This window comes from Oncorhynchus mykiss, chromosome 27, assembly GCF_013265735.2.
Source record: "Oncorhynchus mykiss isolate Arlee chromosome 27, USDA_OmykA_1.1, whole genome shotgun sequence".
Lineage (NCBI taxonomy): Eukaryota > Metazoa > Chordata > Actinopteri > Salmoniformes > Salmonidae > Oncorhynchus > Oncorhynchus mykiss.
Genome location: NC_048591.1, coordinates 9,154,267 through 9,168,802, shown reverse-complemented (window position 1 = coordinate 9,168,802; position 14,536 = coordinate 9,154,267). Strand labels below are relative to the sequence as shown.

Genomic DNA, 14,536 nt, shown 5'->3' with positions numbered 1-14,536 from the left:
GCAGTCAACTTCTGCAATACGTTAGGAGGTAAAGAAAATATCTTCACCTGTCACAATTTTTCATTATGAAGCTTTCCTACAGTCCCCAGTCAAGTGGTGTTTGTTAACAAGCACACAAAAATGAGCGACTGGAGCCTTGTGAGTCACTCACTGTTGTGCAGTACATGCCAGGTGATCTAGTTACTGTATGGAATTCACAACTAAATGTTTGCAAGGTAAATGATAACTATTAAGTTAACTGATTTAAATGTGCTAAATGCCCTACAATTGGGCATTTGGTTTGCTAATTTAGTAGCTAGTTAGCTATCTAGCTAAGTGGTTAGCTTCTTCCAAAATCAAGCTGCTGGGTAATAGCAGAGAATCCCCTCCTAGATGTATTTATTTAACTAGGCAAGTCAGTTAAGAACAAATTCTTATTTACAATGACGGCCAAGGAATAGTGGATTAACTGCCTTGTTCAGAGACAGAATGACAGATTTCTACCTTGTCAGCTCGGGGATTCGATCTAGCAACCTTTCAGTACTGGCCCATCGCTCTAAACACTAGGCTACCTGCTGCCCCAAGACCAAGAGCCTTGCTGTCTAATATTTGTTTGTGCGTGCAGCAAACTGTGAGTAGCATTCTTTAGTTACTGGTAAAACATTATGAGCTGGGTTGTCTGTCTGGCAAATACTTAAGGTTCAGCAACTGTATAAAAGGTTTGCAATGCACTCGTTAGCATTCTCTATGGGATTTTGCATGAACTTGTTAGCATTGCTAACCTTCGGATTACGGAGACTCAGTGGGGTTAGATAGTGGCGCCCCTTGTGTTCAGTGCCGGTATTACCGAATCTCTTGGTATGGCACAAGGTCGGTATGAAGGTATGACAATCTGAATATCGCCCAAGCCTACTTAAATCCGAACAGAATAGAGTGCAGCTCCTTTTACATTCAAGCGTAGTTGATTTCACAGTCTGTGAGAGATTTGGAAGCATAGCCATTGGGCTTTCCTTCTTGCAGTAGAAATGCACTTAGTCCATACTTTGACGCGTCCACTTAGAGTCTGAGCACTTTGTTGGGGTTGTAGTAGGCAAGGATTGGTCCTGGTTCTCTCGTGATCAAGTCTTTCACTTTCTGGAAATCAATGTCATGTTGCTTGTCCTAGAGTAACTCACTGGACTCCTTCAGCAGCTGACGGAGCTGTGCATTGACGTCGACTGTTTCCAGCACGGCACGGTTCTTTGGTAGCTCAATCTCCTTCACGGCTGAGATCTTCTGTGGATCTGGTTTGATCCCATCCACTGTGAGACAATGTACGAAGTAGCTGACCTCGGTGGTGCCGACTGTGCTCTTCACAGGGTTGAGCTATGCTCCCCTCTCGCATTGCGTGGAGATTTCTGTCGTGTCCCTCTTTGGTTCGACCATAGATGAGGATTTCATCAACAATCGCCACGACTCCATCGAGGCCTTAATATGTTTTCGTCAATCTTTCGCTTAATGGTGTGTTGAACGTTGTGAGCTTGGATGAGTATTCTGTGAGCTTGATAGCCCAGTAGCCTGATCTGGCAGCCATGACACTGAAGTAGTGTGCTCCCGCTAGCTTGTGTGTGATGTCATGTAGCATCGGTAAGGGGTAGTGGGGGCGTTTGATGTCCTTGTTCAAGTCTCTGGGTGGAGACATACTCTGAGCTTGCCTGTGCATGGTTTCTCCACCATCAAATCTGCCAGTTCTGTAACCTTGGTGATGATGTCAAAATGCTCCATGCTCTCCAACTCTTTCTTCAGATGGATGCGGAGAGCAAGGGGAATCTTTCCCGGTGGGTATTCCACAGGAGTGGGGTCAGGGTCAAGGTGAATGGTGCTTTCTCCAGTCCTAGTCTCCACTGGTGCTGTCACTGATAACACTAGCTTGATGAGGTCCATGTCTAAACTTACTTGAAGAACCTTAACCGCTTACCCCTAGCCACTTAGCTTACATTAGCCACAACAAATTGTAATTTGTAAGATACACTACATGGCGAAAAGTATGTGGAAATCCCTTCAAAATAGTTGATTTGGCTGTTTCAGCCACACCCGATGCTGACAGGTGTATAAAATAGGGAACACAACCATACAATCTCCATAGTAAACATTGGCAGGAGAATGACCCATACTGAAGAGTTCAGTGACTTTCAACGTGGCACAGTCAAAGGATGCCAACTTCCCAAATGTAAGTGCTGTTATTGTGAAGTTGAAATATCTAGGAGCAACATTGGCATACTCCGCAAAGTGATAGGCCACACAAGGTCACAGAACAGGACCACCGAGTGCTGAAGCGCGTAGCCTGTCCTGTAAAAATCGCCTGTCCTCGGTTGCAAAACTCACTACCGAGTTCCAACCTGCCTCTGAAAGCAACATCAGAGCAATAACTGTTCGTTGGGTGCTTTGTGAAATGGGTTTCCATGGCCGAGCAGCAACACACAGGCCTAAGATAACCATCTGGCAGTCCGACGTATGAATCTTGATGCTACAGCATACAATGACATTCTAGATGATTCTGTGGTTCCAACTTTATGGCAACAGTTTGGGGAAGGCCCTTTCCTGTTTCAGCACGACAATGCCCCCGTGCACAAAGTGAGGTCCATACAGAAATGGTTTGTCGAGATCAGTGTGGAAGAACTTGACTGGCCTGCACAAAGCCCTGACCTCAACTTCATTGAACACCTTTGTAATAAATTGGAACGACGACTACGAGCCAGGCCTAATCGCCCAACGTCAGTGCCCGACCCCAGTAATGCTCATATGACTAAATGGAAGCAAGTCTCCGCAGCAATGTTCCAACATCTAGTGGAAATCCTTCCCAGAAGAGTGGAGGCTGTTATTGCTTCAACGGAAGACCAACTCCATATTAATACCCACGATTTTCGAATGAGATGTTCAATGAGCAGGTGTCCACATACTTTGACATACTTTGACTTTTCAAATGAATAACATATCGTACGAACTGCAATTGGTAACATATTTTACAGATTGCAATTCGTAACGTATTATACAAATTGTAATTCGTAACATATTATACGGAATGGATGATGGACATCTACAAATGAATACATACCATATGAAATGTAACATATCATACTCATTTGAGTGTCCCGGATTTACATTTACGATGTTATGTCTACCCCTGAGTCCAGGTTGTCTCCACAAGAGTGTCATTAGGCAAATTACGTTTACAGGTCTGGATCCCCAAATAAATGTGCAAAGTGATCAAAACAAATTAAGTTAGTTGTGCAATACATTGTATAGATAAAACAATAAGTAGCATATTGTTTTTAAACTTGTGTATATTTTTATCCTCTCAACAAAACAAAAGCTGATTCAAATGGGGTGTGGCAGACTTCAAAATGCTTCCATGGTAGGATACACCTGAGTAACCTGATGAAAGGTGGCTATTGATGAGGGGAGGACAATTCCACTTGCCTACTAACAAATTGACACAATAGAGAATTATAAAGGCCTCTGGTGGCCCAAAGGCCGTATGGTGCCTTCGGAAAGTATTCAAACCCCTTGACTTTTTCCACATTTTGTTACGTTACAGCCTTATTCTAAAATGTATTAAATAAAACGATTTCCTCAGTAATCTACACACAGTACCCCATAATGACAAAGCTAAAATAGATTTTTAAAATGTGTGCAAATATATTAAAAACAAAAACCAGATATACCTTATTTACTTAAAGTATTCAGACCCTTTTCTATGAGTCTCGAAATTGAGCTCAGCTGTATACTGTTTCCATTGATCATCATTGAGCCGTTTCTACAACTTCATTGAAGTCCACCTGTGGTAAATTCAATTGATTGGACATGATTTGGAAAGGCACACACCTGTCTATATAAGGTCCCACAGTTGACAGCGCATGTCAGAGCAAAAACCAAGCCACGAGGTTGAAGGAATTGTCCGTAGAGTTCAGAGACAGGATTGTGACCAGGCACAGATCTGGGAAAGGGTACCAAACATTTCTGCAGCATTGAAGGTCCCAAGAATAGAGTGGCCTCTATCATTCTTAAATGGAAGAAGTTTAGAACCACCAAGACTCTTCCTAAAGCTGGCCCCCTGCCAAACTGAGCAATCGGGGGAGGTGACCAAGAACCCAATGGTCACTCTGACAGAGCTCTAGAGTCCCTCTGTGGAGATGGAAGAACCTTCCAAAAGGAAAACCATCTCTGCAGTACTCCACCAATTAGGCCTTTATGGTAGAGTGGCCAGACAGAAGCCACTCCTTAGTAAAGGGCACATGACAGCCCACTTGGAGTTTTTCTAAAAGGCACCTAAAGACTCTCAGAACATGAGAAACAAGATTCTCTGGTCTGATGAAACCAAGATTGAACTCTTTGGCCTGAATGCCAAGTGTCACGTCTGGAGGAAACCTGGCACCATCCCTAAGGTGAAGCATGGTGGTGTCAGCATCATACTGTGGGGATGTTGTTTTTCAGCAGCAGGGACTGGGAGACTAGTCATGATTGAGGCAAAGATGAATGGAAAGATGAATGGAGCAATGTACAGAGAGATCCTTAATAAAAACCTGCTCCATAGTGCTCAGGACCTCAGACTGGGGCGAAGGTTCAACTTCCAACAACCCGAAGCACACAGCCAAGACAACGCAGGAGTGGCTTCAGGATCAAGTCTCTGAATGTCCTTGAGTGGCCCAGCCAGAGCCCGGAAACCCTATCATACATTTCTGGAGAGACTTGAAAATAGCTGTGCAGCAATGCTCCCCATCCAATCTGACAGAGCTTGAGAGGATCTGCAACGAAGAATGGGAGAAACTCCCCAAATACAGGTGTGCCAAGCTTGTAGCGTTATACCCAAGAAGACTCAAGGCTGTAATCGCTGCCAAAGGTGCTTCAACAGAGTACTGAGTAAAGGGTCTGAATACTTACATAAACGTGATATTGTAGTTTAATTTAATTTTATACATTTGTAAACATTTATTAAAACCTGTTTTTGCTTTGTCATTATGGGGTATTGTGTGTAGATTGATGAGGGGAAAAAACAATTGAATACATTTTAAGAATAAGACTGTAACCTAACAAAATGTGGAAAAAGTCAAGGGGTCTGAATACTTCCCAAAGTTACTGAATTAGCATGGGCATATGCAATTGAGGGCTTCCACCATTTTAATGTAGTCAACTGGGTGAGATTTACAACTTTATTGGCTGATCCCTCCTAGTGACCCCGTTGGAGTTATGTCCGACCGGGTCATCAGGAGAGATCAGCCAATAGTGAAGATGAAAATTGATTACTTCAAAATGGAGATGTCACGAACGCCATAATGGCAAGGTTACAATGATGAGGCCTCTTTCAATCTCTATGATTGACACACTCCTCGACCACTCATCGCTTTCCGGGTCACGTAGCACAGAGGACGTGGGAGAGAGGACAGAGGAAAGTCTTTTGCCCAAATGAGAAAATCCCATAGACTGTTATCCGACCTAGTGAAGGTTCAGGTTGACCTTACCATACCACTTCACTTCTAGGTACATGTACTGTATAACCCTAATATATAATTGATCATTTTTACCACATTAATTCATTTGCTCAGTTATGGTTGATACAAATGTTGTGATTTACAGTATAGCCTCATACAACTTGAGTGATATCTTATTTAAAATGCAATATTTTGCTGGCAACATGCACGACCGATGCTCAGGGAGTCGTGTTCATCTGCTTACACTGAGTGTATAAAACATTAAGAACACCTTCCTACTATTGAGTTGCACCGCCACTTTTGCACTCAGATCAACTTCAATTTGTCAGGGAATGGATTCTAAGGTGTCAAAAGTGTTCCACAGGGATTCTGGCCCACGTTGACTCCAATGCTTCCCACAGTTGTGGCAAGTTGGCTGGATGTCCTTTGGGTGGTGGACAATTCTTGATACACAAGGGAAACTGTTGAGCATAAAAAAACTCAGCAGGGTTGTTTTTGCCACAAACCAGTGATCCTGGCACCTACTCCCATACTGGTTCAAAGGCAATTAAATATTTTGTCTTGCCCATTCACCCTCTGAATGGCACACATACACAATCCATGTCTCAATTGTCTCAAGGCTTGAAAATCCTTCTTTAACCTGTCTCCTCCCCTTCAGCTACACTGATTTGAGTGGATTTAACAAGTGACATCAATAAGGGATCATAGCTTTGACCTGGATTCACCTGGTTGTCTATTAAATGGAATTAGCTGGTGTTCATAATGTTTTGTACACTCAGTGGCCTACTTATTCCAAAACATAATTTTAACTAGACAAGTCATTTAAGAACAAATTCTTATTTACAATGACAATTTTGCACCACCCTATGTGACTCCCAATCACAGCCAGATGTGAACCAAGGACTGTAGTGACACCTCTTGCACTGAGATGCCGTGCCTTAGACCACTGCACCACTCTGGAGCCCATATGGCACATTAGTCATTAGTGCATAGGCATACATCCTAATGCAGTACAATGTGCTAATGAACGATCACATTCTAGTCTAGTCTACGCAATAGCTGTAATTGTAACCATCGTCACCTGTCGCTATTGTGTCTACTCGATTTTATGCCGCGTTCAAGTGAGTCGGTACAAGGAAACTAGGACATTTCCGACTTGCTAACTGGTTGAAACGCAGCACGTGTATATCTACCATCAGTTAGCTAGTCGAACTTTTCCGAGTTTCCGGTTTGCTAACTGGTTATAGGTATACATGATACTACATTAGTTCCGACTAGCACATGAACGCAGCACACCTCAAGAGTGGGCTACAGCGATGATGCTTAGGCTACGTGTGTGAGTGGGATGGATGCAAGTATTTTGCCGTCGACATTCTGGTTGCTGGACGCACGTACTGTAGGCTACTGCGGTAAGGACGCAGCTGTTGGCTGGCTTGAATAAGCTGATCAAAGAGACTCACAGAAAATGTTGATTTCATTTTTAAAACAGCCTTTTTGACTTCGATGCAGGCAGAGTGGACCTTTTCCACCTCTAAACAAATTATTGTAGATTATAGAAACCCTCGTCGGCCGATGTTCAGGGAGTCGTGTTCGTGGGAGACGCACGAAATTATTCTACAAGACCTATCAAATGAAGGTTAAGGTTTCGCAAACAACACGCAACGGCAATTACACGTCTGGCAACGTCTCGCTCTGAGAATCTGGGTATGATGAGGTAAGATAAGCAAGCAAGGATGATGATTATTGAGTTGTGGTGGCTATATTAACAGCGTCCGTTTAAAATAAAAACATATTGCGACTGTTTTGGAAACTCTGATTTTTATTGTCTATAGCCACCGTCCTTATTAAATATTCATACGGGTAGGCTTTAAAGCAATTGATACATGTTGAATGCCCGTAGCCGATTAAAACTCTGGTTCTGGGCTAATCATACATGCATCACCTATATAGCCTACTGTGCCCTATCAACCACGGCATATATGAATTTAACATAGTTTGTTTGGTCAAGAACCTCTACTTCAGAATATATCATGATAATGTCCACTATAACTATACCGTGTATGTTAACAAATGTAAGCTCTTTGTGGTTAAAAATGAGGCTCTCTAAAATATATATATATTTAACTTGAGCACATAAAATACGGCATTTGATTGTGCCCCAAAACACCAATCAAAAATAGGTAGTAAATATTGTGTGAGGATCGCTACATTCAATCTCTCTTGTGGGCTCTTGCAGATATTGATTTGTAGCTTCATTTGACTTTGAGAGTCTTTGTATAGTAACGTCCCTTCCAAAAAAATGAAAATTAGTTATTGCATAAATGTCTTCAATGATATATCTCTGATCAAATGTTTGTTTCTCCTCCTAGGTTGTTTTATTTAGTCTGAACTGTCTTTACATGCCTGACACCCCTTGACAGAAATACTCTGAAGCTGTGTATCTGGATGGAGAACAATGTTGACAGCACTGTCACTGAATATTACTCCCGAAATACACAGCGCGTCATTACTTTGAGTGTCTATTCTTCAGTCGTTGAAGCCTCCTTGGTACATTGAAGTTGGAAGATTTGTACATTAGCCAATAGTATCAAACATATCTTAATCATCTGAAGGCTGCAACAATGATTCAGCAGAACAATAACAACAACTACCCATGCCTGGAGATGTCTTGCTCCCCCAGGGAGGTGCTGCAGAAGTGCCAAAGAAGCTATCTTCCCTTCACAGGACGCTTGGAGCTTGGGGACATGCCCTTAGTCAAGGGCCTTCGGGCCTGGGCTGCGTGCTCCAAGAACCGCAGGAGGGCAGCACCTCCCCCCAGGTCCCAAGGAACGTGCCCCAGGCCTGCAGATGGCTACCCAGTGGGGGGCAGGCTGGGTTATGGTCTGGGGCTACCGCTGGACTCCAACTATGCCTCCAACCCCAGACAGACAGGCCTGGGGGCACTGGTGACTGTGGCAACATTGAAGGCCTCTGAGAGAGGTGGTCAGACTCAGACACGTTGTCTGTTCCTCAAGACGGAGGGTGGAAGGTGCCTCTACTCCACGGGCAGCCCAAGGCCCTGCACTCAAGGTCTGGCTCCTCAGTCCCCCTCCACGCTGGTGGGCAGCTGGCTGAGGGATAAAGTGGGAGGGGTCAGGGACTCATCCACGGTTGGGAAAATTGGGGTGTGGGATATGGGAGGGGCCTCAGAGTTGTACCAGGTCAAATCGAGGTCAGCCCGGAGGTGGAGGACATCCTGCAAGCCTGTGGGTCCCATCCAGAGGAGAGCACTCCAGAGCACGGAGGACTCTGGCGGGCGTACCCTGGAAGGGAGCCAGGAAAGCAGGGACAAAGGGGAGTTTCCCACAACTGGCCAGGACACTCAGAGTGGAAAACAAGACCGAGGCAGTACTAGAAGCCCCAAATGCAGTCACGCTCAGACCAAGACCTGCACCCAGTGTCACGGGCGGAGAGGAGGACAGGGGAGCAGCAGGGGTCAGAGGGGAGCTGCTTCTGTATGTGAGCAGGATCAGTCGAGCGGCGGTGTGGAGGGGATTAAGGAGAAAGTGCAGGACGGGACTGGTCTCACCCGGTCAAAGCCCTGTGACTCCTCCCTGCCTCCAGACAACGCTGACCCAGAAAACTGCAGCAGTGACGTCGGGGACCGGGGAAAGCCAGACAGCCCACGCGCACAGGAGGGGCTGCATCCTGAAACCTCCCTTGACAAGGAGCACTTCCAGGACAAACTATGCGATACAGACATCCATACTGGAGGCAAGGATGTGGCCAGTGGTATCATGAGACATGTGGAAGACTTTGATGGCATGGTGGGTGCTGTGATTGGGTTTGTGGATCATATCAAGTCCACAGAGTGTGATTCTGAGAGTCTAGGGGGGAACAGGGGGATAGCTGAGGGGGAGCTGCCCAACAGGTGGATCGATGTTCAAACTTCAGAGAGACACTGCTGCTCTGAGAGAGGCTGCCTCAAAGACTGCTCCACTCAACCACCCGGACCAGCAGGGGGCAGCATTTCAACTGCTACTGATGAGACTGCCTATGGTCAGATAAATCAGGAAAGTAAATCAGATAGTCAATACAATAAGCTTTGTGTGAAATGTCAGCCAGAAGAAAAATATCCTGTGGCAGTGGATAAAGAAGTATTACAGAAATCTGTGCATGGCCTCTGTGAGGGAGAGGAGGGGATCCAGTCAACAGCATCAGAAATTAGGGAACTCTGTGGGGAGCATGGAGAGCTACTGCCTGAGGTCAGGAGCACAGATGATGAGACCAGGCTGGTAGGGGGAGACATCACATCCCAGAGAACTGAGCGAGGGCCTCGCTGGGCAACGGAGGAGCATGAGTCCGAGCTCACATGTAGGACGGAAGAGAGGTGTTTTTCAGATTTATCAGCTACTGAGGAGGCCGTAGGAGGGTGGAGGGAGGCAGGGACTGGGCAGTTTAATTCCCTTTTACGAGCCTCTGCTGCTGCTGGCCCTGCTACCTCTGTCACACACTCGCCGCCTAATCCGGCCTCCTCAGGAGCCATGGCAACAGGCCTCCCTGCTCCAAATGGGGGGCAGACAGACGCTGGAGGTTGGGCTCTGGTGCCTCTGCTACGGAGCCCAGGGGAGCAGGAGTGGAAGAGGGGCAGGGACGAGAGCAAGGTGGCCGCCAACGGTGGGTTCCTGGATGGGGGGCCGGAGGCGGAGGATGACTTTGGACTTTTCATGCAGGCAGAGGAGCAGCCGCCCTGGGACGACCGCTTCACTGCATCACCCCTAGTGCCTTCTGGGAAAAGTGAGTGTGTTGGTAAGTCCCTAGCTTACTGCACCTCAGAAATGTGCTTTGAGCCATGTTAAAGACATCCAGACGCAACAGAACATTCTAGTGACTATCACATGCTCCAGTTAGATTACTGCTGCCTCTGTTACATTTGCATAATGTGACCAGTAGTGGTAACTCTCTTTGCTGTGGTTTGTACCATGCGGCAGCCAGGGCATGTAGACGTGTTGCTCCCGTTACTAATCAGTTAGTCAGGACTGACCTGGATTCTTGAGGGCCCTCTCCCAAACTCATGTGAAGGTATTAATTATTGAAAGCGCTGCCGGGAATGTAGTGCTAGTGCTGTCGGCTTTGAGATGTAAGCCGTGTTAGCCTCAGGACCTGGGGCTCCATGTTTAAAGAGACAGAGACACAGGCAGGCAGCTCCTCCGCGATTTGGACCACGCAGGGAAAGAGCCCATCCATCCAAACGTTCCATCCCCATGGAACCGCAAAGACAAAACTCCTAATCATTCGTGTCTGGCAATAAAAAAAAATATATATTTAAGCGTTGTAGTCATGATTGTCATATGTCAGTTAAAGCAGTGGCACTTGCAGGGGCTTTTAACCAAGGTGTATAAATCAGGTGTTTAATGACACTCCACAAAGTTTCAAAAACAGGTCAGCTACCGAAACAAAGTACTTTATTTGTTGGCCATTCAGGTCATTTGAATGAGGACGGTATGCGAACTAGCTGCATATTTGGAGCATACACCAGGTCCCTGCACTTTAAGGTCGACTCAGTGCATGGAATACCAATCATATCGAATCAATAGAAACTAGCTAGTGTCTAACGATACATTTCTGATGCCCTCTTAATGTTCCCATGCAGCACTTGAAAACCATTCAATCACCAACGAGTCGACCCATTGGACCTCATGTTGGCCAGACCGCTCATTCCAACCATCAGAGGATGCCTGGACAGCCTTCCCAAAGGATTCAGAGGGAGAGGGACAAGACACAAGAGGACAGTGGTGGCCCACAAATGCTGTGGAGAAGACGAGGGGAAGATTCTCTGCCAAGGGAAATGTGGTAGGCCTTCAAATCTTTCCTCAGAAGGGACTACAAAGTCCAGGAGTCAACTTCTTGCATTTTCCTATATCTCCAGGAATACATGGTCCATGGGACTGACTGTAAATGATACATCATCCCAAAAATTCTTCATCTTTCATTATTTCCATCTGTCAGAACAATGTGTTTGTGGAGGCCTTCCCGTCACTGTCTACTCCCCTGTATGATCGTGATGCTGTTCCCATGCTCAGCCAGCTCCTCAGAGGCATCTTGGATCATGAAAGCTCTGCAGAGGATCATGGGTAAGTGGGTCAAGAGACCACAATGATATTTTATTAAAATCCAGCTCGGGGAATGATTTGGAAGTTTGATCCTGCATTAGCAGAAAATCCGACTCGTATTTCTTCTCAGCTCGGATGTTAAGTCCGTTGGAAGCATAATCTGGAATCTTTATAGTTCTACAATTCATGAAATTGGAATGAGCATTCTGAGACGGTTGTTATAAATATTGGCATCTAGTGGAAGAAATGATGACCTTCAAGATAGCACCAGAGATAGCATGAAATGTCACCGCCACCCAACAACGACCCTGCTGTTTCAACCCACAACTAGAGATAAGCTGCATATCAGACAATATTTCATGCACTGAATCGGTATTGGTTGAATGATAGATTCACAATGATTTACTAGGCTGTGGTGTCATTCATAACTGTGGAGCTCAGTTGTTCCATTCATTTACTTTGCATATCTTTCTTTGTCCCTGTAGCTTACTTGATGGGTTCCATGACCTGAAGAAGATGTTTGGCTTGAAATATAAGAGGGCAAATGCTGTTTCCCGTGAACGGCTTCTACAGTCGCTACATTTGGGCCAGTATGACACGGTGAGTGTCATGTAGTCAGTGTAATGCATGGATGAATGTGATAACAGGCCTGCTCTGTTTCCTGTTATGGGGCAGAAATGATACAGCCTAATCTTATGTTACAGCCTTAACTTAAAAAGCTATACTATCACCATGACAAATGCTACAGCATGTTCGAGCAAACTGAATGTATAAATGGGTCATTCGTCATGTGGTCATTTGACTGTTATCTGCACTGGCACTCGGATAACAAGCAAATGGGATCACGACTACAGTTCATGTAAATTTTAGAAGAGTCATCATTTGTTCACGTCTGCAGGAAAATATGACTGGGCATAGAGCAGCCAACTACAGTCCCTCTCTTGGCCTCCCCTCGTCCAGTCAGCATACACAGGCCTGTGGGAAGAGACGGTTATCTTATGATGTCAACAAGAACATCATGGAATAACCAAGATTTCCACTTTCCCTGACTGTCAACAACACATTGTCTTTACTATGCCCTTCTATGCCAAACCACTAATGGGTCACGGTCTTCATCTCCATGGGAAGAAATAACTAAACATTTCACAAGATTCAGAACTCAGAGGATGGACCAACTGGACCAGCTGACTATATGGTGACCCTTAATAATGCCCTGTTTTGCTTTACATTCCCTGGAATTGGATCAATAGATGCATACCTGTGACAAATTTGGATAAAACTAAGCACAAATAATTATTTTTGTCTCACAAATATTCCTAAAATACATGCAAATGTTTACATTCTTATTAATCTCATTCTTAGGGACTCTATGAAGTGTTAAAGTAATTTGTTTGTCAGGAGAAGTGGATGTCTATACCCCCTCCCCCTTCGTTCACTCCCACCCTCTTTCCCCCACACACACGGACTTGGACACAAACACACACTGTCCTCTCCCATCATGTGGTCTGGCTCAACTGTGTGCCAGTGACAACTCTGGAGCAGAATATATACTGTTGGTTTAGCTAACATTGGAGCTCACATGGATCACAGCTCCTTTTCTTATTATCTCAGTACATAATGACCATGTTTACTGAAATGATTACCTTTTAAATTGGGGTGTTTCTGGATGTCAGAATTACGTTTTGTACTGGCAAAGAGAAAGTGTTATTTTACCAGTACAAGTTTGTTTTAGATCACAAAAACGCAATCATGTCATATTAAGACTCCATTTTGTTGTGTGGGGGCAACCCTGGGCAACTCAGTAGGTCTACAGAAAATGTATTTGATGTTTGTGATTTGTACATAATTCCAAGGGAAAATACAGATTTTTCTGAGTGGTTCAAATGGATAAAAAAAAAAAAAAAATGTTCATTGATGTAATAAAATGACACGGTGATTGCTGTTTTCCATCCTCAAAGCTTTTGCTAATGTTGTTGCTGCATAATTTTTAGAAGTACCTAAATGGTCATCTTATTTGCGTGTGTTTGAGACAATACTCACTATAAACCAAAACAGCAAAAAATAGTACTTCTACAGGCTACATGTGTCAGTCAATTAGAATGGTGTACGGCGCTAGAATGAAGTATCACAGGTCAAAGGGAAACCGCACTGGCAAATCAACACTTACAAGTGACATACATTGAATTAGCACACCATTACCACTGGCAAGACTGCAAAGTAAGCCTTCAAGTCATTATCCTAAGACTGCCAATGAGGAAAACTGACAGCGCAAAGCTATTCTCGATTTATGCCCACTCTAACCTTATGGCCAAGTATGTCCCCCTATCAGAATGGCATATTTGTGACTTCTCCGATGAATGATGATGATGATGACAGGTAAGAGGCCCAAGGGGAGGTCCTGTACTGGATGCTGGTCTCTGTGGTCAGGCCCGGATTACCGAACGGGCACGTGCCCCGGGGCCCCTAACCTCCAGTGGGCCCCTAACCGACTGGAGGAAATTTGCTTTAAGACTGCACAATGACCTCTCAGCCTCATGGCAAAATGTGAAGAATAGCATGAGATGAGCTATAAAACAGCACATTTTTCTCTTTGTACCTTGGCACAATATGTAGAATTGCAGGAAATTTGCTTTAAATCATGATAAAATGTGTACAATAGCATTATAAAACTGGACATTTGTACTCTGCCCCGTGGCAAAATGTGTTGAAATGCAGAAAGTTAGCTGTTTTCCTAAAATAAAACTGTTTTGGGGCCCCCTGGGTTTCAAATGCAGTAGTCCAGGGCTGTCTGTGGTGCTGAATTGGTTAACAGGAACTTGCTGAGTCAGAGGCTCTGTTTTCACCAGATAATGTGGCATTGATTGTGTTATTGTGGAAGTATGTGAGTGGTCGTAGATTACCTTTTGGCAAACTCTCAAATAAAGTCAACGGGGTGTTTGCCTAATCTGCACTGTGCACATTGCCCTGCTATAGTTCAGTGCATGGTTGGCAAGAAGA

The 14,536-nt window shown here is 44.8% G+C and overlaps 1 protein-coding gene across 2 annotated transcripts; it reads left to right on the top strand.

Moving 5' to 3' along the window:
* Window positions 1-6,708: 6,708 nt before the first annotated feature.
* Window positions 6,709-13,558, top strand: LOC110507470. Of its 2 annotated transcripts, none has more exons than XM_021587477.2 (6): window positions 6,709-7,161; window positions 7,817-10,223; window positions 11,080-11,279; window positions 11,436-11,560; window positions 12,025-12,139; window positions 12,438-13,558. In XM_021587477.2, exons 2-6 carry the CDS (start codon window positions 8,069-8,071, stop codon window positions 12,564-12,566), a joined length of 2,724 nt encoding a protein of 907 aa, XP_021443152.2. In that variant the 5' UTR covers window positions 6,709-7,161; window positions 7,817-8,068; the 3' UTR covers window positions 12,567-13,558. The 2 variants fall into 2 exon arrangements, with proteins under 2 accessions (XP_021443152.2, XP_021443150.2); XM_021587475.2 differs by having other exon boundaries at window positions 6,713-7,161; window positions 7,817-10,235.
* The last annotated feature ends 978 nt before the right edge of the window (window positions 13,559-14,536 follow it).

Coding starts and splice junctions, on each gene's coding strand:
- LOC110507470 (XM_021587475.2), top strand. CDS start 8,069: ATGATTCAGCAGAACAATAACAACAACTACCCATGCCTGGAGATGTCT. Junction 10,236..11,079: donor TGGGAAAAGTGAGTGTGTTG/GTAAGTCCCTAG, acceptor GTTCCCATGCAG/CACTTGAAAACCATTCAATC. Junction 11,280..11,435: donor TCTCTGCCAAGGGAAATGTG/GTAGGCCTTCAA, acceptor TCCATCTGTCAG/AACAATGTGTTTGTGGAGGC.